The sequence below is a fragment of the Tribolium madens genome, unplaced genomic scaffold, assembly GCF_015345945.1.
Source record: "Tribolium madens isolate multiple individuals breed KSU strain unplaced genomic scaffold, Tmad_KSU_1.1 Scaffold_2;HRSCAF=44;Tcas5.2_LGX, whole genome shotgun sequence".
In the NCBI taxonomy this organism is placed as follows: domain Eukaryota; kingdom Metazoa; phylum Arthropoda; class Insecta; order Coleoptera; family Tenebrionidae; genus Tribolium; species Tribolium madens.
In genome coordinates, this window is record NW_025400995.1 from 7154917 (window position 1) to 7179961 (window position 25045).

The window sequence follows — 25045 nt, forward strand, 5'->3', positions numbered from 1 at the left end:
GCGTTGTACCGTGGACGTGTCAAATGGGAGGGAGAAAGGGGTCTCGGTGCGTAGACGCATTTCCTACGAGTGCGCACGTTGCGTATTTTCCAGCATTTTTACAACCCAATCAGTTGTACCTTTTATAAATTATATAATTATATACTAAAATAACGTTTTTTTAAATTTTGTTCCAAAATATTCCATGAGCACAGTTTATATCTATTATACATAATAATTTAACATTAGACGTGGTAAATTTTTTAGAGACGTTTATTTAAGAAAAAACACACTGATGGTATAAAATAAAGCTATTATAAAATTAGGGAGGAATGGTACAATACTACAATAAAACAAATTGTTCAATATAGACAACTCTCCTCTGTGATATTTCAATTTCCACTATGTAGCTATATTATTTTATTATTTTACACAAATAGGTGAATTACTTATTCTTTTAACTAGTCAAACATTTATACTTTATTTTTTGCAAACACATAATAAGAATAAAACTTAGTCAAAGTCGAAAACATTAAAAAAAATTTTTGGAAACATACAAAATGTTTCACGCAAGTTTACGAGCCTGTAAAATGCAATCAGCAATACATAATTCGGAACGAACTCTAACAAAAATGGAAACAGTATTTTATTTAAACATCAAGTATTTTTGTTCAGTAGAAGTATTATACGTTCAGGTAAATAATGGATGTTCATTAAATATAATAAATGTTTTTAGTAAGAATAATAAATGAACAGAAGAAAAAAAATGTGTTTTATCGAAATGTACAGGCTGCACCAGAACTCGCGCCCCAGAGAAAAATTTCAAGTAAGAACATGGAAAAAATGTTTAAAAAATTCTATCTGTCAAAAATTTTTAACAATTATTTTTTGACATTAGACATTTTTTATGTCTATTTAATGATACTGATGATCTTGTATATGTTTTTTTTTTTAAATTTATTTAGTAAAGGTACCAAAATTTTACCAATTAAAGCCACAAATAACATTGAACAGAGTTACAATTTAGGATACAGCTTCCTTGTTTCCTCTTATAATAAATAGCCTGTAGCATAAAAAAATGGAAAATTATTTTTTCAACAGAAATAAATAGATTCAAAGTGCAAAGTTTAAACTCTCATAACTTCATAATTTTTATAGATAATTTTTTTTTAACATTTTTTCCATGTTTCTTTACTTTATATGTGGATTAGAAAAAACACCCCAAGCCATAACTTCTTTAATTTGAAAGATATGACAATACTTCTTAGAACAAAGTTGCACACTTTACTGTTATTAATTGTTTGATATCAATGATCAATCAATACTACTTTCTATTACACTTGAACTGATATCAATTTTAGTTTTTTTTTTTATATAGAACAGCCTGTATATTTTTTTATTATATTATATAGACAAGAAAACGACTTTTAACAAAAAACGTTTGCTACTTTCACTCCACAAATTAGATATTTTTTACTGAGTTTTATACTGAACAAACTACTATAAAATACTGTGCGTGCTTTACTTATTATTTATTATTTTCACTATGCAAAAAATAATTAAAACATTTATCAATTTATACCGAACAAAATCGAATTGTTTACTGAAAGCATTATTGCTACTCAATGAAAATACTGAAACATTGCATAGTCTTTTGTAATTTGTACACCTTTCAAATAAAAAAGGCAATAATTAATGTCAGCACTTATCATTCTTTGTTTGTCAGTGATTAGGAAAGAAAGATTAGGATCATGTCTACTCTTTCGTTATTTGATTACATGATAATTAATGGAACATTAATGAAACAATGATTAATTTAATAATCATTGTTAAGGGTTTCCAAAAATTAAAATAGTTAAGTGTGTTTTTTTGTATCTAGTGTTTTGTGCCTATTGTATTTGGGGCGCAGGATTTGTAAAATTAATTGAATAACTGAAACACTTGTATGTACACATATATTAAGGCAAAATTAGTTTTGAGATGAAAACTATTGGGACAATTATGAAAACATTTTTTTTTCAATACATATTTTATTTTATTAGATTGCATTTTGTTTTAAATACATAATTGCTAAATAAATAAATCTAAAACTGTTACTTTAATTATACCTACAACTTATAATAAAGTACAGTTAGCGTCACAAGTCTGGATTAAAATTTGTGTTTTTGACAGAACAATAATTATGAAAAAAATTCTTTACGTCTTTATTTTATTTTTATCTTCATTCATCTTTAATGTTCTATTAAGAAATGAACAATAACGTCGTATTTCGGACTGTACCTAATTCATAGTGGACCAAAAAAAAATATGGAAACAAAGGCTTTTGACGCGCACAATATATATGCAATTAGGATAGTCAAAAATCTGCAATAACTAAGATATAAATGTAGTTGAACACTGCCAATGAATTTTAAGCATAATTACACTTTGATAACTTATTTATTATATTTTCTTCTAACAGACCACACACATGTTTGATAAGAAATTTTTAATAAAAAATTATTTTTTTAATAAGTAGATATGTATTTTTATAAAGAATATGTTACAAAACACAAATGTGGAAAGACCGAAAAAGAGCGTCTTCACCTTAACTGTATATATTCATAATTTACCAAACAAATACAAAATATGACTAGGTAGGTAGGTACAATACTACACAATTTAATTTAATTAAATTCTACACTTTGCTTAAGAGGAAAAAGCGTTTATTCGTTTTAGCACTTGTCAACAATTAACGCTAAAGCAATCATATTCGCAAACACTTTTACTGTTACAAAAAAATTAAAAAATGACAAAATGAAACACAAAATTATAAAGTACTCACTAAATGGCTAAAAATCTTAAAAGACACATTTTACCAAGATTTAAACTTGAAATTTATAAATTGTGTACACGACACATTTATTTTTTTGAAAATTGGAGATAAATAAAAAATTGTGAGTTATGTACACAGAAAAATCTAATTTTACTATTTGCGGTTCAGTGCTTTGTTTTGGTCAAAAATTTTGTGGTTTATTAGTGTCTAAAACATGTTAAATACAATGATCAAAAAATCCTATCAAACAAACGTAGAAACTCAGAGCGTGTCCCCTAATGAGAAATGAGAAATGTAAAAATAATTTTTATAGCAAATCGTACTATAGATAAACACTGACAACACTTTATTTTGAGAAGTTTCATAGACTAATTCAACTTGCTTAGATCAATTTCAGGTTAAATATTATTAAATATTTTTTAACAACTCGTTGACATACGCATTGCTATGCAAGATGCGTTTTCACGAGTACGTCTAATTGATAGAAAGACTTTTTGATAAGATTGTGTATTATTAAAAATTAATTATTTAAAAATTTATCCGATTAGTGGCGCTACCGTAAATAAGAGTAAAATTACAGAACACTGTACTTGCATTGTAGACGGTACCTTTTTAATAGTTGCTCGCGAGAGGTCACTATATTACATTTTGGTACACCAAAACAACTAAACGAAGACCTCGCTATATGAGAAAAGGAAAGAGCAATAACAATTAGTTTCGGATAACTGGTTTGAATCTTCTTTATGTACCTATTTACTTAAGGTTTTTTTAATGAGTGATGTAATTTAATATACAGAATTTAAAATTTAGGAAAGGTTCTGGCTATTCATGTTTCTAATACAAGGCCTTTGGGCTTGAACAGCGCTCGTATGAATGGTCTTTAGCTTCTTACCTGCATTTTAAAACAGACCCGTAAGGGACAGTTTGTTAGCGGTACAATTAGCGTTATGACATACGGTTACCAAATTTTATCCAGGGATGAAGGAAGAACAGCATCTGCTTAGTTTATAACATTTGCCATTTTCCTGCCTATGGAAGCTTTGAAAAATTGCCAGTGACGGTATTTTGCTCAAGCGATATGTGACTTATGTTTGCAAATAATGAAAGTTATAATTAAAACTATGATTAAGGAGAGTAAAAAGAAAGTGATATTTTATGCAAATAAGTACATAAATCTGATGTACATACGTTTGCTTATGTAACTGGTCGGAAAATACCAAATGTGAGAGCATCTACCCGAAGAGCTAAATTTATTAGATACTTTAAGTGCAAATCTTGGGATTAAATTTTATTAATATAATTAAAATGTTACACAAACTCTCACTGCTAATTTTTGTATATTCGGCATTTTTCGAAATGCGTTATAATTTTATAGGCGATAAAATCAATAAAATTGTCACATTAAGCGAAAGGATCTGTTAAATAACGTTGAATATCTGATTTTATTATGAACGAATTTCCAGAACTGTCAGGTAAAATTTTGATATTTGATGGACCACAAAGTAATGCCTCCAACAATCGACATCTGTTGCACGATAGCATCTGGGTTGTTCCTCCAAATTCCACCAAATGGCTCATTGTAACATTGTGACTTTTTCGAATGAATCTTATCCAACGATCTTCGCAATTACATCACGACTTTGATCCAAATTAAAGATTTGATTTAATTTTAAAATCGAGCGTTTCATCATTAAAACTACTGACTCCGCAAACGAAAGTGTTTTTTAGATTAATATTATCACTCTGTTGCAATGGAAAAATTAAATAACTTAGTTTCGCAAAGGATGGAATTTGACACTTATTAGTCGATCGGCGAAATGTGGGTGTAGAAGACCCGCGGCTGCAGAGGACTCACTTACAAAACTGTTGATATGGTGATGATCGGCATTAACTTTCATTTCCATAATTTTATTTTAAATGCTTTTAACGCAAACTTTCTACTGAAGATGGCTCGTTATCTCGCAAAAAGCAACAATCGAAAGATTCACCATTTATTAGCCTATAAATTATTTGCTTAACAAGTTTTGACTCAATTTCTAACTCCTAAATTAAATAAGAAAAGATGCCGATTTGAAGGATTTCCCACTTGCAAACAGGCCCGGAACGAGGGACAAAATTGGATTACGACCATTACCAGTCTTATTCGTCTTCATTTAAAAATAGATTGTCTGATGCAATTTCAAACACAATCGAACACTGTTTATTTCATTAGTCCAATGCGTACCTAATATTTATTCAGATTCAGTTTCTCTTGATTTTGTTCAAGCAGAACCGTTTGTTTCTATTTTTTACAAAATTTGATATCTTTTCAAATCTTAAACTATAGTAATTTAAGAAGCCAACTTTTAATTCTATAACACTTCTTGAATTACCTATTCCTATGAAAACCTTTCCAGTATTCGCGGAGGAATTTTAGAGAAGTGGACCCACAAAGGAAATATTTTTCTGATTACATGATCGACTAGTTTTGACTCTAGTCACAGTAAAATTACCCCAAATAGAAATAAAACTAAATTATAATATAAATATCTTTTTTTTGTTCATTTTAGTTCAACCACATAATACATATTTAAAAAAATATATCAAAACGCTTTACATAAAAAAGTGCAATAAAATATTAAACTTTCAATTTTAAAATGGCAAAGGGTTGTTGATATTTTCGATTTTGTTTTAAATTTGTCGTTCCGCCACCGCCGCGCCGTTGCTGTTTTGCTTCTAGTCTTAATTAAGGAAAATATCCGGCTTAGCGGAAGGACTTGAGTTAAATTAATTTATCATTAGTATGAGATAACATGCTTTGTGAAATTAATTTAAAGTGGCTTATAAATAAAGATAGTGTCGTTGGATGTAACAAGAAATATTTAAATTTGAGAAATTATTTAAGCGCTTATATTTGTCTGATTAAGAAAAAATGGTACAAAAAGTGATAATCAGCAGCAGTAATTTAACATCCTCTGCATCGATTTCAAGAAATAATAACTCCGTTTACCGTGGGAACGTTTCAAATTTTATAAGTTGTTGAACACTTCTGCTGTAGGTTAAACATAAAAAAAGTCACAGACGAGACGGGTATTTGCATTAGATCGGTAATAAAATAATTACTAGACATTACATTAAGGTAATTATTCCAGCGAGCAGTGTCATTAAATTAATTTGTTGTTGTTACCAATATTTATTAAACACTTAGCGTTTGGCCGTAATCGATTTTTGGTGTTTTTGGAACATGAGGAATATTTAAAAAGTTTTTTTTGGTAATTGTGATTTGATTGAAATGAACATAAATAAAATTTGAAGAGAAATTGATGTACGAGACAGAACTATTCGCGACAACACTGAATTCCCATTAAATTTTATAAATATTTGAGTAAAAAATGGCAACATAACAGCATAGAGCGACATACTTTTGTGAAACATTCCAAAGATGGTGTCGGTGAGATAAAAATTAATATTTGAATGAGATGCAACTAATGGTTATACAGGAGTGTTATTTTAAAAATCAATTTACCTAAATACCGACCATCGATTGTATAATAAATTCATCAATTTATCTAGTCAGCATCAATACCGGTTTGTGGAAAAAAATCGCTGTGACTAATAACTTATAGGACATAGAGAACATATATTTTCTAATCGTTGCACAAGTACACTGCAATTTTCTAGTCTCTGGACCTTCCAACATTGCCGATTTCCATTCTTTTTTCGTCGAATGCGGCAGTTTGTTGGTACAAAACAACGAAACGTTTGCAATTCTTTCCGCGTCTAAATGGTGAAACAAAACAAAATTAATGTCGAGGCTGTCCACCAATTCCCGTGGGACAATTTTGGGCCCGCGTACAATTTTCTATTTGTTGAGAAACATTGTATTTTCCTTGTTGTGCCATAAAATTAACGAAGCCTGGCAATTATTTAACTTAATAAAAAATTACGCTCTGAATCGTACTGGTTGTACCATAAAACCGAATTGTCCTTAAAATTCGTAAATTAAATAAGTGTTTCCACGCTACGATGACTCCATTTCCAATCGGTACTGAAAGCAATTAGGTACTAATTAGATGTTAAAGTGTTTTATGCATATTGATCAATTATATAAGTACCGTTTTTAGTAACAGCGTATCTCCCAGTCACCTACCTACATGCTATAAGTTGCAACACTACTTTCACGTAAGGAAGCATCTTCGTATTGGAATGTCGTACTCGTACAGTACCGAGCTATACCTACCTATAAACTAATAAATGATATAGTGGGACTCGAAACAAATGACGGGTACACCACTCGACACACATTTCATGACACACAAATCAAATTTCAACCAACTGACACAAAATTGCCATTATGAGCCTAAAGACCTTTTTATTTTATTACAGAGAAGACACAAATCAGATGTGGACAAAAGGCTGCTTTCGCTCCCTTATATTAAATCTGCAACCATAAATCACATCGTCTTTACACATAAAATGCGGCAAGGGCCATTCCGGTTAAATAATCGGATGGTTCCCCTTATGCGTAGCTTTCATTTCCTGTGCACCGTGAAATGTTCACAATCTAAGCCACTTTCGGCCTGCAAATACAGTTAATAACATTTTCATCTTACCCATCCTTACGCTCAACTTATCACTTACCTTTCTCTTACTTTACAATTTTTCATTCGATAATTACTAAGCGAATTTCCGGTAATTGAAGCGCTTCTTAATTTCTTGAAGAACCATCATAAAATCAACGAAGTAAATTTCCGCGATTCCAAATAGGGCACGTTACTAGTGATTTTTAAAATGTTAAATTATCTAAAGAAAAAATTAATATTTTGGTAATTCTTCCAAAGGAAGTCATAATTTGCTGGTATATATTGAAACATAATTATTATATACTACGATCAACATAATTTGACAGCTCAGTAGACCATGACATATGAGAATCGTCTATACTTGAGTCATTGCTTCCAGCATACCAATAAATGTCAAAAATGATAGATGAATAATACAAAAGCAGAGCTAATCGAGCCGTATTGTCTCAATTATACATTGCAATAAAATCAACAAGTAAAATATTTTCAAATTAACAATTAGAAAGCGAATTTTTGCCGAATAGATTATTTTGAGAAAGCGATGATCACTTCTGACAGCCTACAAATAAGAAATGAGTGTCATCAAACCAATAAAACTTATTTTACGAGTAAATCCATTTAAGGCTTAATTAGTAAATACAGAGTTTCAGTTGCTTTTCTCGGCTCGTCGAGATAAATATGGGTGTTTATACTTATGCAAAAATATGCATACATGTATTGACTGAGGAAATTTATTGTCTTTCGATTTCACTATGAATATTTATGAAATTTTGCAACTTAATACTTATGATTGACTCCGAAAATAATGTAAAATTATTGGATTGTTTTTTCCCGTCATAAAATTGTTAGTTGAAACGAACTCAAGAAAGACAACAGGAAATGGATGAAAAAACTAGTGGCTATCAGTAATAAAATGTCTAATTTTTGACCGCCCACTGGTATAAGAAAGGATCTAAAATCCGTAATGACTTCGTAGAAGGTTGCAGAAAATCTTGAAACAGTTTGCTAGTTTGTTTGCTTAATTTTGCATACTAATGATATAAATTTGTAACAGTTTTTTGATCTGTGATCTTCGCTTGCAGTCTGTCACTTAGTCAATTGACTTTATTATGGATGTAAATAAGGCTTGACTGTGCTTCCAAATTATTAAATATAAATAGTAAATAAACCATATGGCGTATTTTGGTTCTCAGAGAAATTTGTCATTTTGTCAAACCTCCCAAGAGGAATATTATTTACGGTGGCTTAAGCATTGAAAACTAAATTTACAAAAGGATTAAGGTAATACAAATTAGGGTCCTAAAATGCGGCAGATATGTCTGTTAAGTGAGTGATCGCCGAAACGGATAAATGTCTTGTTATTCTAGCACCCTTCTTTGTTTACTTTACAATTAGCAGGAAGGTAGCTCAGAAGAAAGGGAATATTGATGGTTTTTCAGACGTCCGTTGCAGCCAAATTAATTATTTTTCTTCCAGGAATAATTCAGTGTCCTTTCAAGTTTTCGTCGAATTTAATTCGAAAGAATATGGTCCCGTTGTTTGCATTAACTCTACATGTCTGATTTGCCGCCGACAACCTGTTCGAATTTACAAATCAGACGTTTTACCTCAGCTAATTTAACTTGCATAAATTTGTTTCTAACGGTAGATTTATTATAAAAATCTATTTATATTCGATAATATTCCGTCTTGTCGAAGTATGCCACCAGTGTCAAGTGTGTAAATTAAGACTGACGTTTATAAATTAATAATTCGCCGAGTCTGCGAAAAACGTATCTGATTACGATTTTATCCTGAGGTCGGAGGTCAACACTGACAGCCAAATTTGTTTCTTTACAAATTAATTGGGACTGTAATCACAAAATCGAATGGCCTCAATTTCGCATAGACAAAAATATTCCTGTGATTGTGAAGATTTTATAGATCACAGCGGCGGGTCAAAGGTTGGCAGTTCATGACCTCAAACCGACGTTCACCTGACGGAACGGGAGTCATCTTTTACTTACAATCATGAAGAACCGTTCGGATTTATTAATTCATTCCATAACATGAAGAATTTCCACGCTTTTTATTTAAAAGAACAATTAAACAGCAAGCAATTAATGTACGTGTTTTTTAACGAAAAGCGCTTTCTTGCTATTTTATTTATTTTCCTTTGTTTTAATGGCATCAACAATTTCACTAGAAGGTTATTCGGCACAAGGAGCCGCAAAACAAGATTGTTTGAAATTAGATTTTTTCAGGTAGCTGGGCACCAATTCCTGGAACGTTTTGTGCAGCTGGCTCCTCATAAAGGAAATCGCGCAATCCGGAGACAACATAAGGCACCTTTTTGCGAACATTACCTGCCTCCTTTTCAATGAATGAGGAGGAAAAAAACTTCGAAAATAGAGAACAAAAAATTTATTATGATAACTTTAAATAACATCATTCACGTAAGGAACAATACAGCTTCACTAGGGAAGGTTTAATTAAGAAACATGAACAATTTGTAATATGACATTTAGTTTACATGCTTTAAATATACAATAATATATTACAAAAGGTCTTTTTGACATAATAAGTCTTTAAACTTGTCCAAGTGGTTAAGTAGTACAACAAGTGTTTTAGATCAGTGTCATAGAACGATTTTTATAATCATTCTATGACACAACAGCAAATGACTTAGTTATAATAGGAGGAACATTACGTCTTTGTTCAAAATTATCATGATCAGATACAGTGTTTAATACTAATTAACGTTGATCATATTATAAAAGATCATGTAAGTTGCTTCTGACTAGAGCTCCAAATGAAAAAAAAGAAGAGAAGTTCAAATCGGAAGCAAGTTTTTAATAAGAAAAAAATGCTTACAAGTATTGAGATAAGTCCATGTAAGTAGACAACGCTGACTTAGTTAATTTTAGATTCATCACATATTACAATAACAATTTAAGTGTTATATTAGTTACATACTACTTGACGAGTCGGCGCCGCGCCCGACCCTTAAAGCAGGCTTTCTACTACACCAAAATCTTTGGTTTTCTAACCAGAATCTTCCTTCAATGACAAAAAAAAAGACGCGGAAAAATTATCCTAACGTAATATTTACAATATAAACAAAAGTGTGATCATTGGAGCGAAGTTCTAGTCCTCGTTATTGGCGGAGTTTAAAGCGGCGTCACGGGCAGGGCGAAGGCTCCTTGGACGCGGGACTAAATCAGTCCCAAATTTTAATACACATGCAACCATAAGTTACATCGACGATCCAGCGCGCGAGCAATTAGAGCGAATAATAAATATAAATGTACATCGTGCTCTAAGCTAACCGCTGGATCGGCGTCACATCCACTCAATCAGTCATACATTTAAACTAACTCTACACCTCCGTGGCGAAGAGACCCGCTGAAATTGCATCCGGGCGGAGGAAGTGTTCTTCTATCACATAAACGCCATTGGACTCCTTTTCCACCGGCCTCTTGAGCAGGGAGGGGTCACTGTAACAAAGAAAAATCGGTCAAGCCTTTCGCTTCGATAATTAAAAAATAGCGAAATTACCTGGAGCCACACACAGCCGACGCGTTTGACATCACAGACAAACGTTTAATATGTTCGTACTCGGGCTCATGCAGTTTGGCTGCAAGAAGCGCCGAAGCACGAGGTCCCGGTTCGGTATTTAGTTGCTTTTGAGAACGCGTTCTCTGTAGACTGTACACTGGTCTTCCGTCTATGACCTGGTGCATAGTAGATTTAGGGAAACCATCACATTCGCTAACACTAATATTGGATACACTGCAGTCATCGGGCGAGGAAATGTTCGAACTCATCACGTTGTTGGTGCATTTGCCCCATGAGTTTTTAATCATGTGGGCGTCCGCCGCCATGGCAGCCCCCCGTTTCGCGAAACTGCTATTGGCGGTATTTTGCTCGTTCTGCAGTCTGGCTTCCTCGTCGGCCCGGGCTTTCTCCCGTTTGCGGCGTTGTTTCAGGCAAACGATGACGCCGACTGCGATTAATACTACTAGCGGTACGAATGTTGAAATCGTCGCGATGACTACGACGTGTTCCGTCGTCAAGTTCGACTCGGAGGACACTCTCGCACTCGGAGCGGCGCTGGACGACACTTCCTCGCACTGCCGGCCCAAGAAGCCGGGCGGACAATAACACTCAAAACCGTGGACCCGATTTACACAAGTACCACCGTGTTGGCAAGGTTCAACCTGGCATTCGTCTACTTCTTCACTACAGTCTTTTCCTGTAAAACCCGGCGCGCACTTGCACTCATAGTCATTGATTAGCTGCAAACAAGTTCCACCATTGGCACAAGGTTTAGTGATGCAATAGTCTACGCGGTTCTGGCACAGGGGGCCCACGTAGCCCGGAACGCACTGGCAGCGAAACTCATTGATTTTATCGACGCAAGTACCCCCGTTTTGACACGGGTTTCCTAGACAATCGTCGATGTTGGTTTCGCAACGCTCGCCTGTAAACCCTGACGGGCAAATGCACGTGAAGCCGTTGGTACTTTCGACGCAAGTTCCGTCGTTTTTGCAAGGATTCGGATTGCAGCTATTGGCTTGGTACTCGCAATCGGGACCACTGTATCCCGGACGACACTCACACCGGTACCCGGAATCGGTGTTAGTGCAGGAGCCGCCGTTTTGACACGGTTTTTCGTCGCAATTCCGGATGGAAGTCTCGCATCGGGGACCACTGTAGCCCGATGGACAAATGCAAATGTTGAGGGTGCTGTTGCGATTGCAAGTACCACCATTCAAACAGGGAGTCTTCGCGCAATCGTGTAAGGGTAACTCGCAGTTGGTGCCCGTGTAACCTGCGGGGCAACTACATGTGTAGCTGCCTTGGCCCGTGTTGAAACACGTGCCTCCGTTGCGACAAGGTTTATGGTTGGTGCAGAAATTGAGATCTTGGTTGCAGAAAAGGCCACCCCAGCCCTCGTTGCAAAGACAGTCCCACGGTTTCACGCAAGTGCCGTGCATGCACCCGGGGTATCGCTGGCACTGGTCGCAAAGAGGACCTTCCCAGCCTGATTGACACCTAGAAAAAAACGGGAGTTATAATGATTGAGATGTCTAAGCATCATTTTAATTTAATTGCCGGGAAGTGTAATTATCTATTATACAACATCCTGCAAAAATAACGGATCGCTATGGATGTTGAATTGCATATATGGTATAGCGTGAGCGAGAGTGTTTTAGTTATCGGGGTGAGGAGACACCGGTAACGTCAACGTGAGTACGTCGGATCTGATTTATTTATTCAAATCATGTGTTTAGGAGCGAGTGTATTCGGATCGTATCGGGCAGCTCATTGAGTTGCAGCTTGGATCGCAGACCGGGGCGCGCGGGGAGCTCTGGGGGGGATGCAACACGCCCACAGAGCCGTTTCCCACGCTGCCCGTTGGCAAGTATGCAGGTCAAGGAAAGGTTACCTGCGGGTCGCCGGCCCAATCCGCATACACTGTACTGCACACAGCTTCTTCCGCTTGGATTCGACTACAAGGCGACCGGAGACCGGCGAACTAATAACCACCTAACTCGGACAAACTTCTTGAAAATTATAGGGCTCACCGTTTTAATGAATTCGAGTCGTATTCAACACTCACGCACCGCAAGAGAATCTTTCCGGACCGATTTTACCACGCGGAGATTTCAATGATGGATCAAGTAAATCGAGAGTTTTACTTACCGACACTCGTTGGGCTTAGTACAGTGACCATGTTGTTCGTCACAACCAGGTAGACATTGAGCTGCAAGAAAAAAAAAACAAAATGTTAGCTATCTAAATTTTTCGGAATAATTTCACAATGTCAAGAAGCGCCCTGTATATGCGCAGGTATGCCGCGATCGTGGGAAGAGTGCCGGCTGTGCAGTCGACAGCAGCTGAGTGCTCACGTCTCTTAGCTCTCGCGGTCAAAGTTTTTGTTTTATGATCAAAATTCGTCTTTTTTGTTCCGTTCTATTTTTACCTCGACGATTCTCACCAATTCAAACAAAATCTCAAGTGCGAGACTTGAGGACCAACACCCGACCAATATCAAAATGCTCAAACGGCCGGAAAGAGATAAAGAGCCATCTGGTTACTTACGTTTGGTACAGTAGTCTCCCGTCCATCCAGCCAAACAAACCCGCTCACCCGTGGGAGAGCAACTATAATGGCCGAATTGGTCGTCTCGGGGACGACACAAATTCTCGCAACCCTTGCCGTAATAATGCGACTTACAAGTCACCCTGTACTCGAATTTCAGGGTCGAATAGTTCGAACTGTGCACATCTTCGGTCCATTTATCGCTTACGTCCAGCCACCTCTGTCTAGTCAGGCGGCTCACTAATACTGCAACAAAAAAAAACGGCACTTGACTTATTGAAATCTTCGCAGTAGACATATATTAGAATAGAAACATGTTGATTCGTTTTCTTAGTCGATAAAACGTAGGTTAGATCGAGCATAGTAGCGTGGTGCATTTATCATCGGATGCAATGACATTATTATACAGGTAGACTTTGTGGACAAAATTCTAAAGTAAATTTGAACGGGCCGAGATGGTAGACGTGTGAGAAACAGAGTGCACCTGCATGATGCATCGAGCATCCTGCACTTCGCAGCTGTATCCGGTGAAGCTGTGGCAACTAGTGACGAGAACACCTTTATATTTATTGTAACCTCTCCAGATTCAAATCTAGGTATTAATTAAAATTTTGATTAGGTTTAAGGGTCCCCGGTACCCCGACGATTATAATCCAGCAGGTGGAAATCCCGCTCCTCCCTCTCGTGGGATTTGATCAACGTCGTGCGAAATGTTCAGGTGTGAGACGACAATCTTATCGAGACTTGGGGCGAAAGGTAGAGGAAGTTCCAGATAATATTCCACAAGTTGAGGGGAGAAGCAAAAGGGACAGGACATCCGGTGTAATGCCCTGAATCAAGCACGTTTTGGCGAGGCGTATTATGTAACAAGTCTCAAGATTTATTTTGATCGAATACCGCGTAACTTATGTGTAAACCGGAGTTTCAAAACAACATTTTTTCAGATGATCGTACGTCGAATGCAGTCTGTAAGATCTCTAAAATAAATAGCCTCAGTGAGACAGGTTCTTCTTGGTTTAATTAACGGGCATCCGTTAATGTGAAGAAAGAACCATGGGATCCGCGCGAACGAAACAGAGACGCACAAACATAGAGCTAAAACGATAAGCAGACATAGGAAATACAAGTAGGTACTTTTTAAAAATTCTTGGGCGATTATTCTCCAATAAGTAGGTATATAGTCTGTAAGAAGTTACTAGACTATTTTGATTCTCTTTTTTTTTATGGATATACGATTACGAAATAACGGAGCATACATTAAATTCTTTAAAACCGTATCCACCAATTACCAGGCTCTATGAAATTCTATTTACTAGATTGAAATTCTCGAAGAACCGAAAAACGTGAGTTATTAAAACGGCCTCACCTACCGTCGGAGAATATATTTTTTAATTAAAGTGATGTGTCGTTAACAATTAAAAGTTGAAAGTCTGTACACCACAATCACCGAAAACCTATTATAATAAATTTTCAAAATGATTCACATAAATCAAGCCATAAGCGCATATTAAACTGGTACATAATATACTTTTCCGGGATTTTATACAATATGCTACTGAATCTTTTATGTTAGCAGTGGAACTTTATAATATAACGTGTGAACAAAGTTAATTAGTTACTATGCAGTTCTTTATTATCTTGATTTCTTTAATGATCCCAGTATACATTTTCTTAACAAGTCTATAATATAAAGTCTAATAGGTTATTGAGAGTAGTGAAAAGAAAAAAAGCATTAGAAAAGTATGAATCAAAGTCTTGAGATTAAATAAAACAGTGTCAAAGTAGGGTTACGCGATGACATAGTCGAATCGGTCAAAAGGGACTTGAAATCTATTTATCATTTTGTCAACTGCACCACAGTTGAACGGCCCTAAAACTCATAGGGAAGGGGAACCGAATAGTATAGAACGGTTACTCTATAGCACCTGGTCGCTGTACAGCCGCCGCATTAAATTTGACTACGGTCGAAAGTCGCAATAAACGGTTGCAAATTCAAACTTTAAAGAAATATCAGGGAAGTATACCGGTGCCAGATTCGAATGTTTACATGTCACACAGTCATTCCTCGTGGGAAACATTGACTTCCTGAAAACCTCCTTCTTTTGGCTTAATCAAATTTAATTAAATCGTTACCGAAGCCCCAGTAAAACGGAAATGACACGCGAACCAAATTGGCAAATAGAAAAAGTTGCTTGTTTTAGCGAGCAGCGGCGGTGTAGGTATTACCACGATTAAAAACGAAGAATGTAGTGGAAATATCAGCAAGACGTGCATCAAAGCGGAAGAACCTTTTAGGTTATCAGGAAGAGGGCTGGTTTGTTGGTAGCTAAGAGTTGACAGCTGTTATACATGTGGCTTCTACCGTGCTATACTATGATATTTATTTAGTTTCAGAGAACGGCGTTAGTCATATACCACACACCTCTAACTAGTATCCCAAGAGGGATGTGTTTCTTTCAGAAATATTTCAATTATTCTCTAAAAATTCACTCACCTGCGGGATGTGATGTTTGGTTCCCGTGCCACGCTTCCACGATCAAGGAAAATGTACCCTGCAACAGACGGATAAGAATTTGTTTAAATTTTTAGTCAATCTAAGAGAAAACAACTTTCACTGAGAAGATGTTAAAGCAGTTCGTTACGTGCGATACCTCTTTTTATAACCAATCCTAAGAGTTATTCACTCGGCATAAAATCTACATTTTGGCATTAGAAACGAATCAATTTCTAACGAGCCACCGACAATAAAAAGCCTTCGGATTTCTTGGAGACAGAGAGAGAAACTTACGAAGATGAGTCTGCACGAGTTGGTGTATATAACAATAAACAATACAAAACCGGTTGAGCATAAGCATCTTGTGATGCTTATTGCGCACGAAATTGTGGGAAAATTAGGTTTTTTAACTCGTTTTTACCACAAGTTAGATTATTCGCTTGGAAAATTGGAAGACGCATTGATTGACAATTGCAATTGTAACAAAGTAAAAGAATGCAGAGAATGCTGTTGAAAACACGGAAATGTCTTCTTTAAATTATACAGAAAACTTGTTACGCTTTCCAATTTTTACCGTATCGGTGAAAAAAATTGTAATTACCTAACGTAATCACACTTATTAGAAATAAATTAATTAGGCCGAAATATGCATTTTCTAAAGCTCGACGGCGCGACGATTCCACATAAAAACAAGAAATGGAAAGAATAAAAATAAAGCATGCATAAACATTAAGTTTGATCAATAAATCTATTATAATTAATTTTGAACTTGTACAGTGTGTTTCCCACGGCAGATACCTGCTTCGAGCCAGTATAAGATGCTACAAAATCGTTCGGCGGAAATAGTACAGTCTCTGCAACAACCTCGGTAACGACGGGCAGGCAGATAAATCGCGTTTCTTCGACAAAACAAAGCCGACATAATTGCAATAAAATTTGTTCGTCAGAATTTTGTTATGAATGAGGCAAGGCAATGTTAGAAGTCCTAGGGCAATCTATTATAAGGGTGGCCCGCATAAAGACATATAGGCAGGTGGTAGGTAGCTTTTGGAACAAAGTTGCGACGTTTTTCGAAACTTACCGGCCAAGTGAAGGGAAAAGGCAAAGCGATGGAATTTTCGAATCCGTTTTGTGAGTTGTCCGATCCGGGATTTGTTTCGAATTCAGTGGTGATAACATCTCCAAAGGTGCATGGAGACGTGGTGTCGATCTTCACTTGGTATTCCTTGAGACAAATTCGAAACCGCGGACGACACATTCCCTCACATTCTGAATTTGGTGCAGAGATACCGCTACAGCATCTTCCTTTATCGTCCTTCCCGGCTTCGTTGTCAAATGATATCAGTCGTAATTCAAAGACTCCGGAAGAATCGGCCTATGACAATTTGTTGTTGTAGAATTGAAATCCCGCCAGTCAAACGCATATGTTTTCGATTGACTTAAATAGTTTTCGTTCGCTATTTTAAGATTTTCGAATGAACTAGTATCAAAACGAGGTTGATTGTTGTTGTTATTGTAGCGCGCTTTTGAGACACTGACCAAAGAATCATATATATCACTGTCTCAAGCTTTGACACTTGTCGCGAATCGCGGACTGGCTTTGTTTATGATTTACCTGGTGCTGGGCTAAGATGACAAAGACTAGAAACGTAAGTATCCAAGACATGGTGATGGCTCCTTGCGCTCACGAGGGATTCAGCAGCTTCCTTGTGCTGTTACCTCAGAGGTAATCTGTAACACCACGCCATAGGCAATAATAGTCAATTCCGCTCACTGCAGTCACAGGCGGCAACATGCGTGCCTCACTCCCGGGGATTCACACCACAACACATGCATACGAAGGAACGAAGGTGTTAGCAATTAGTACGTCGAATGGCACCCCATATCGACACAACACACCACCAACACTCGTGACTAAATCCGAAGCGGTCGTTGCGGAACTCCTGCAAACACGGACGGCAGATGCAGACTGAAGCTTTCAACAGTCACAGTCACGGAGCCGGCTTTGACTCGGCCGTGTGGTAGCGTCAGGGAGGGGAGCGCTCTAAGGGGTACTGCGTGCTTCCGCCAGAGCTCTCCACACTTTACGCGACTTGGACTCACTACTACTCGTATTTTATACTACAACTACACTCGCAAGCTTGCTACCCTCGAATGGGCAGCCACCCGGCGTGCCCGCTTTAATATGAGGGACTCACCAGCTGCTCGCTGAGGTAACCCGAGGGTAGCCGCCGGTCGCCGCTTGACGCTCATCGAACGCCCGGAACGACGATCACCGGCTTCGGTACCATACCACCCACTCGCGAATTCGCGATACTAACCTTCGTCAACAAGACCTTCACGCGATACCATAACTAGCCCAAAATACTACGCGTCGCGGCGCCATCATTCATTCATAAAACCAAACCTACACCCGCTTAAGCTTGAACAATATACCACTTAATTCGCATTCGTATTCGCACAGGAATACTCTATTAAATACAACAAAAACTAGACAGAATATAATATGTAGTTGATTATTATTAATATTTTTAGTTGTTCAACCTTAGCAAATTCACTATTACCGTACCAAATAAACCGCCACATAAATTCTAATTAAATACGTAATGACAAAAAATTAAACAATTATTTAACCAGAAAACAAAAGCAAAAGCCCTCGTCCCGCCATTTTAAAAGACTATTTATGTGTGAAAGTTAACAAACAGATAAACTCACGCAGAATTACCACAAATGTCACACTAATTAAAAAGACATTATTTTGCTAAAAGAATTTGAAACCCTAATTGAACATTATTATAAAATGTATTTATCAGTAATTGAAAATAAATAATGAAAAAACGATTTATAAGAATTATTTAAAAATATGGATATTTTTACAATCTATCATCTAGATTTTTTTTTCGTTTTTAGATACACAACTGACTATTTTTCTTTGAATGGCAAAGGAAGTTAAATTAATTTTTTTGTTAAGCACTTTTTTTTAGAATTTAACAACGTGTCGCACGTGCACCACAACAGCAAAATGTTTTTTTTTTAATTAGTCCATTCAAAACATGAAATTTTTTAAAACTTTTAATTACTAAATGACTGTAATAAAAGTAGGTTTTGAATATAAAATCGTTAACTTTATAATGTAAAGTCTGATTTACCTTTTATCAAAATGAATAAAAAAATAACTTCTCAAGATCTACATAATTTTTGAACATCTTCATGAAAACGATTTATTTTCGATTATCTATTTGATGACTTTTGTTAATTTCTTTTGTATCACCACATCATACTTTTATCGCTTTTCAAGGAAGTTGTGTTGGATTTTAGAGATATTAATTTATTGTTTTGCAAACTCGATAAGCTTGTCACGTCATATGCGTATTTTTCGGCATTTCCCGAGAGACATTCGATAATAGTAAACGATAAAAATATTAAAGCTTGAAGCACATTCTTTGTATTGATACAAATAAAATATGAAAATAGCATATACATACAGAGTGCGCCAGAACTCGCGCCCCAGAGAAAAATGCCATAAAAGGTAAGCTGTATCCTAAATTGTAACTCTGTTTAATGTTATTTGTGACTTTTATTGGGAAAATTTTTGTACCTTTACTAAATAATTATAAAAAAAACACATATAAGATCATCGATATCACTAAATAGACATAATAAAATGTCAAATGTCAAAAATAAATGTCAAAATTTATGACAGATAGAATTTTTTAAACATTTTTTCCATGTTCTTGGTATCTTATCTTAGTTGAAATTTTTCTCTGGGGCGCGAGTTCTGACACACCCAGTATACTGTAAAATGTGGAGTTAATTGACGACAGCTGTATAAAGAGATCTAAAGGCAAATGGATTGATAGAATTTTTACAATTAGACTAAAAGTAAAAACCTTGTTACAATAATTAAAACAAAGTAAAAGACGTGAGAGAGAGAGACGTAAGCGACATTAACGCCCCATTTTCATTAAATTTTAAACACGACGTGCATCCGGGCACCTTGACATTGGCAACTCTTAACCTAATTAACATTCAATTGTTGAACAAATAAGGGTAAAATCATGGTAAAATGACTGTAATAGACAACACCGTTGTTTATAGCTATGCCACAAAATAGGTCATCATACCTACATGAACAATAATTGTGTACTTGCACGAAGCAATTTTAAATAAATTTTAGTCATTTTCGATAATTCATTGTGTTCATATACTACCTTACATACGTGCTGGCTTTATCCTAATGGATATGTTGTGAAAATTGGTCGGATTCTTAACATAATTACGTAAATAAAGTTTAAATGTGCCAATATAAACTTACACAAAAATTGTAAACAAAATTGTTTTATTTTTAGAAATAGGCAGATATGTTTCTCAGTGAATCATTAGAAGTGATATTATTACGCTCGTTATAAAAATATACATTACTCTATTATTAAACTAACTGCAAGTAAACAAATTACCTTTTTTCATCCCCACTAATAATTTGAGATTAAGTTAATTATTTAATCAAAGAAAAAATCCTATTAATCCTTTTAAGACCCTTCACCATTTTGTATAAATATATACTTACGAGGTTGTAAAACATCACACACAACAAACATTATATACTTAACAATTCAACAAACAAAACTAATAACAACGATCTTTATGCCCCAGAAGTCAGAATAGAACTAAACACTAATTAGTAAGTACCTCCCGAGGTAAAAAAAGTCATTACCTAAGTGATGGCTCACCAGTTGCATCATATTATTTACAAAAATGACGGTCTTGTTGAAGCCATAGGCGTCTCCAAGTTGTAGTTTTAGGGTAGAATAAACACAATAATAATTTCGTATGAATGAATTTATTTATTGTTTAACAAGAACAATTTATTGCTGGACGACCAATGTAAAATGCTTTTGAATGGGCAAGAAAGATTAGACACACCAATAAAGCACAAAAGCCCCGGGGTGTATTATAAGCTTCTAAGTGATGAATAATTATCTCGTTTTATTGAAGTTTTACCATTCAGCTTATTTTCATCCATAGCCTCGAGACAGAATTTCGCTTTCTTGCTACCGAACGACAAAAATAAACACTATTTTACAACAAACAGCTCAAATGGAGCAATTGGGTTATGGAAGGCCTTGAACCGACTGTCTTTATTTTTTCAAAACACAGTTTTTATTTTGCAAAGTGAAAATTGTTGTTAACAAGAACGATAACAAAGATCAAAATAAAGTGAAAATATAGTTTCAAAATGAAAAATGTGGACTAATTAACAAGGTAGTGAGTTGTAAAGGCTTGCGTAAGGCTAACGTGCATTCCAACAATGGTAGGAAGACATTGGGTAAAATTTCTGATTTGGGAAAAAAGTGTTAGGTGGTTGTCCTGTGATATGCAGTATGTGTATTGTTGTGGGTGCACAAATTTGCCAGGTGTGCGCATTGATAAGAAATTCTAGATCTCGCGGGTAATCTCTGACAAAAAACGGGTGTTTTCTGCAAACATTGCAGATGGGATCATGTTCTGTTACAGCCGGCGTCCAAAGTTCCCTGAAAGAGTTGCTTAAGGGATCTGAAGAAGGGTTAAGACAGACGCTCTCTATTTTTAGAGTTTTTAAAATAGTTACCTAGCAATTTGTGGGAGGATTTTGTAAAACAGACATCTAATGTGGTGTGTTAGTTCATTAAGAGCCATCTTCTTAAAGATAACATCCGAGGCTTTTTTAGTTATTTCATACCCTTGCGCAAGGTATCGCCTATTTCCCGGTTTTAACACCTTACGATGCTAATAGAATTACCTTAATTTGAGTGTTATTGTTGGATATTAATAGAAATCGTTTTGTGGGCCATTAAGCTTATAAATAGCACGAAATTAGTATTAGCACTAGTTCGAGCAAATGATTATATTGTCATGTAATGAGTTAATGACGAAGACAAAACCGGTTAGGAGCATAACTTGACAGTTGTAAAAAATGAATAGGTGCGAAATTGGGCTACAGTGTGGTGTTTGTCTTTCTCGATGTAATATTTGTTTATCCCACCAAGTATATGACCTACTATTAGGGTCATTTCCGGTACTAAGGGGCGGAAATCCCGGACAACCCCGGAAGTACTTGCCAATTTTGTTCAGTGCACCCACCAGCTCGGATATCATGTTATATTCAATCATTTTAATGAATTCCTCCCCAAATCTGAATTGAGGTTAAAATGATTGCTATTTTTCACGGAGAATCTGGCCGGGATAGCGTTGCTCTTTTACATATCCTATCATATTTTGATTGTGGGGGAGGTAAAATTTATCATTCAATTTAATCAATCGAACAATGGGAAGCAAAGGTACAAAAGCCTTGAGTTTTTTTACTTGTCTACCTCGCAACATCTGCTCGCCTACACTGCTTTAGGTAAGGCCAATTGGTAATTGTTTTGGAGCAACTGCTCGGTTTTGAATAAAAAATCGTGATTTATTACCTACTTTTGATGATGTTGCATATATTGCATATGTTCCTTGACAGCTTGCATGGACTTTTTTAAATCTCGAACCGGAAATATGGAACTAATGAAAATTCAACACCGAACGTACCAAAAACCAAATTTCATTACGAACAGAAATTTTTGCATTGTATCTTTCGATCTACCGCGTAGCAGCAACGCTTTACAAGGTCTTGCTTGTATGTAATTATTGCACAAAATATGCAGCTACAAGCATTAATTTCGGATTTCCGCTTTAATACAAAACATGATTTGGGAAAATTTACATTTTCGGGAATAATTTAGGTTTAGTTATTGGTAACAAATGCCGACAGCAAACCTATTACACTCTAACATCACCTTGATGGAACCGAATTTTACTGCCAAGCATAAAAATAAATCCACTTGTAAACAAAATTGTATGAACCGTTAACGTGCAAAGTACTTATTCAAATTTTGGCCCAACGCAAATTATTTTCTCACTTCAGTTGAAACAAGAAAGATAGCCTTCGGTTTATCATGAAATACAATAATAAAGCCATTAAGATATTAAAGTAAACGCGGTAATGATGTGTGCTTGATGTGAATAAAAAATATTTTTTAAGTATAAATCTCCCAAATTGCTTCGCTGTCTGTCTATTCTTGGACATTGAAGATTTCTCAACACGATACAAAAATACAAAGTAGAGCAGTGCCTAAAAATTGTTGAATTTAATTTAATCATAATCACTCAAATATGACGAAGCAGCTGAAAACAATTTGGCTTACGTAAAGTCGAAAATTAAATCAAAGATTTGGGAATAATTACGCTGTGATATAAGTAATCAGCAGATGCACTTATAAATTACACTCTTAATGAGCCGTTTTATATCATTTATACGACTTTCTCTTTAATAATTGTTTGAGAAAGATGCAGTGACTGGCGGGTCACCAAATTAACATAATATCAGTAATGTATTGGACCTTTAATTCGAGTTTTACTAAGCCACACATTTTTTAAAGCTTGTTAACTTTCTTTTCCCATTCCCACAATGCGCTTGATTGCTGGACTAGCTCAGGCACAACTCCTGATTTCAGAATTTTAAGAGAATAAATCACATCTTAAATATTCTCTTGAGCACCCTATAAAACTGTCATGGCGACAATACCGGTTACTTGTTCGAGTGATAGCACAAAAGAACTACCCTAACATTGCATAGAAAAGTACCTGTCTTTTGTATAACAACCCAAAATACGTTATGTAAATTGATCTAGGAGTAGTTTAAAGAGAATTCATGCACGCATAAATATCTCGTCCTTTTCTATCATATTATTATCACTACTCTAAAACGTTATCGTACGTAGCTTCAGGACCTTTCGAATTTGTAATATTCGTTAGGAAGAGAATTTAAGTTTGAACTAAGAACAAAATAAGGGTGTATGGGGGATCTCCACTCTAATACGAAAATTTACATAATACTATAAAAATACAATGGAGTAGTTACCGCCCAAAACAACATAATATACACAACGTCCTACCATAATTCACTTCTAATCTCAATTCATAAAATTACCTACTTAATTACTTACACTGCTCTCAAATTAGGCAAATGAATTACGAAATTTATTTTAGGTTTTTCAAGCTGAAAAATTTCGTTCTTAAAACAATGTTACGTGTAAATCTCTTTTTCTTTAATTGTGTGATAGATTATTTTTTTAACAAGTCTTTAATGACTACATAAAACTTTTAAAGACGATAATTAATTGTTAAAAATATTTTAATTTTAATGTGTTTTCTTAATCAACCTAACTTGGGTACACGTGTAGTGTTCAAAAACGTTTAGTGCAATTTTACCCCCTTTTAAACTTTATTAATAACTTTCCAACCGTTAAAAAGATTATCTATAGAAAATTTGCAGTTATACTGTTAAATTAACGAAAATCCCATTAATTTAAATACGGAAAACTAATCTCAGACTACAGTGCAAAAACATTTTAGATCGCTGACCATGTAATTTGTGCAGTTTAGCTTTTTATTTTAATTGAATTGTCATCTGCACTTTCACAAACAGGTCTCAGGGAAGAACAGTGTACCTACATAATCACGCAACTTGAATATTTTTTTCCTTTTTAGTCCATCAAAACAAAGGCTGTAGAAAAATCTCTTGCTAAAAGCATCTCATTAAAAATCGCAGATGATTATAAATTAAGGTTATCCTCCATTTTTCACTTAATTGTCCCAACTGCAGTAATTCGTTTTTAATTAGATTTTCTGTGAAATCTCTGAAACTCCACAAGTCAAAAATAGCGGCAATCTATTTAATTTACTGGCCTCGTTTAATTTATAACACGGTTTCAGAAATTTTAAAAGTTAAAAAAATACTGTTTGTACATTTGGGCGTGCAAGCGGCAATAAATTTTCTTTATGTCAAAACTATTCGTAAAACACTTTTACGCAAAACATTTTTCAGCACCTCACATTATAATTAAAATTATAAAATATTATGTCAACTGTCACGCTAGAATACTTTTATACGTTGTGTGAAATTTTGGGGACAAAATTAGATAGAAATATATTAAAGCAAATCTCATTTTGTAGATAATAAATTTTAGTAATGGTGTGTTCTGACAAGTTAGTTTTAAGAATTTTGAAAAATATATTTTAATAACTAAAAATAAA

General features: G+C 35.2%; 1 protein-coding gene across 3 annotated transcripts in view; it reads right to left on the reverse strand.

Annotated features, from left to right (window-relative positions):
* Positions 1 to 9744: 9744 nt before the first annotated feature.
* Positions 9745 to 25045, reverse strand: part of LOC123006676 (neurogenic locus protein delta) — a 37708-nt gene continuing 22407 nt past the window's right edge. For 2 of the 3 annotated variants that reach the window (XM_044401343.1, XM_044401342.1), the window contains exons 2-8: positions 17553 to 17668; positions 17019 to 17312; positions 15938 to 15995; positions 13444 to 13689; positions 13045 to 13105; positions 10894 to 12393; positions 9745 to 10832 (exon numbers count right to left, since the gene is read on the reverse strand). In XM_044401343.1, coding sequence (XP_044257278.1) covers positions 10715 to 10832; positions 10894 to 12393; positions 13045 to 13105; positions 13444 to 13689; positions 15938 to 15995; positions 17019 to 17312; positions 17553 to 17603 — 2328 coding nt within the window. In that variant the 5' untranslated portion in view covers positions 17604 to 17668 and the 3' untranslated portion in view covers positions 9745 to 10714. Of the gene's footprint in view, positions 10833 to 10893; positions 12394 to 13044; positions 13106 to 13443; positions 13690 to 15937; positions 15996 to 17018; positions 17313 to 17552; positions 17669 to 20504; positions 20550 to 25045 lie in introns of those variants that run through there. The other variant, XM_044401344.1, reaches the window with a different exon arrangement.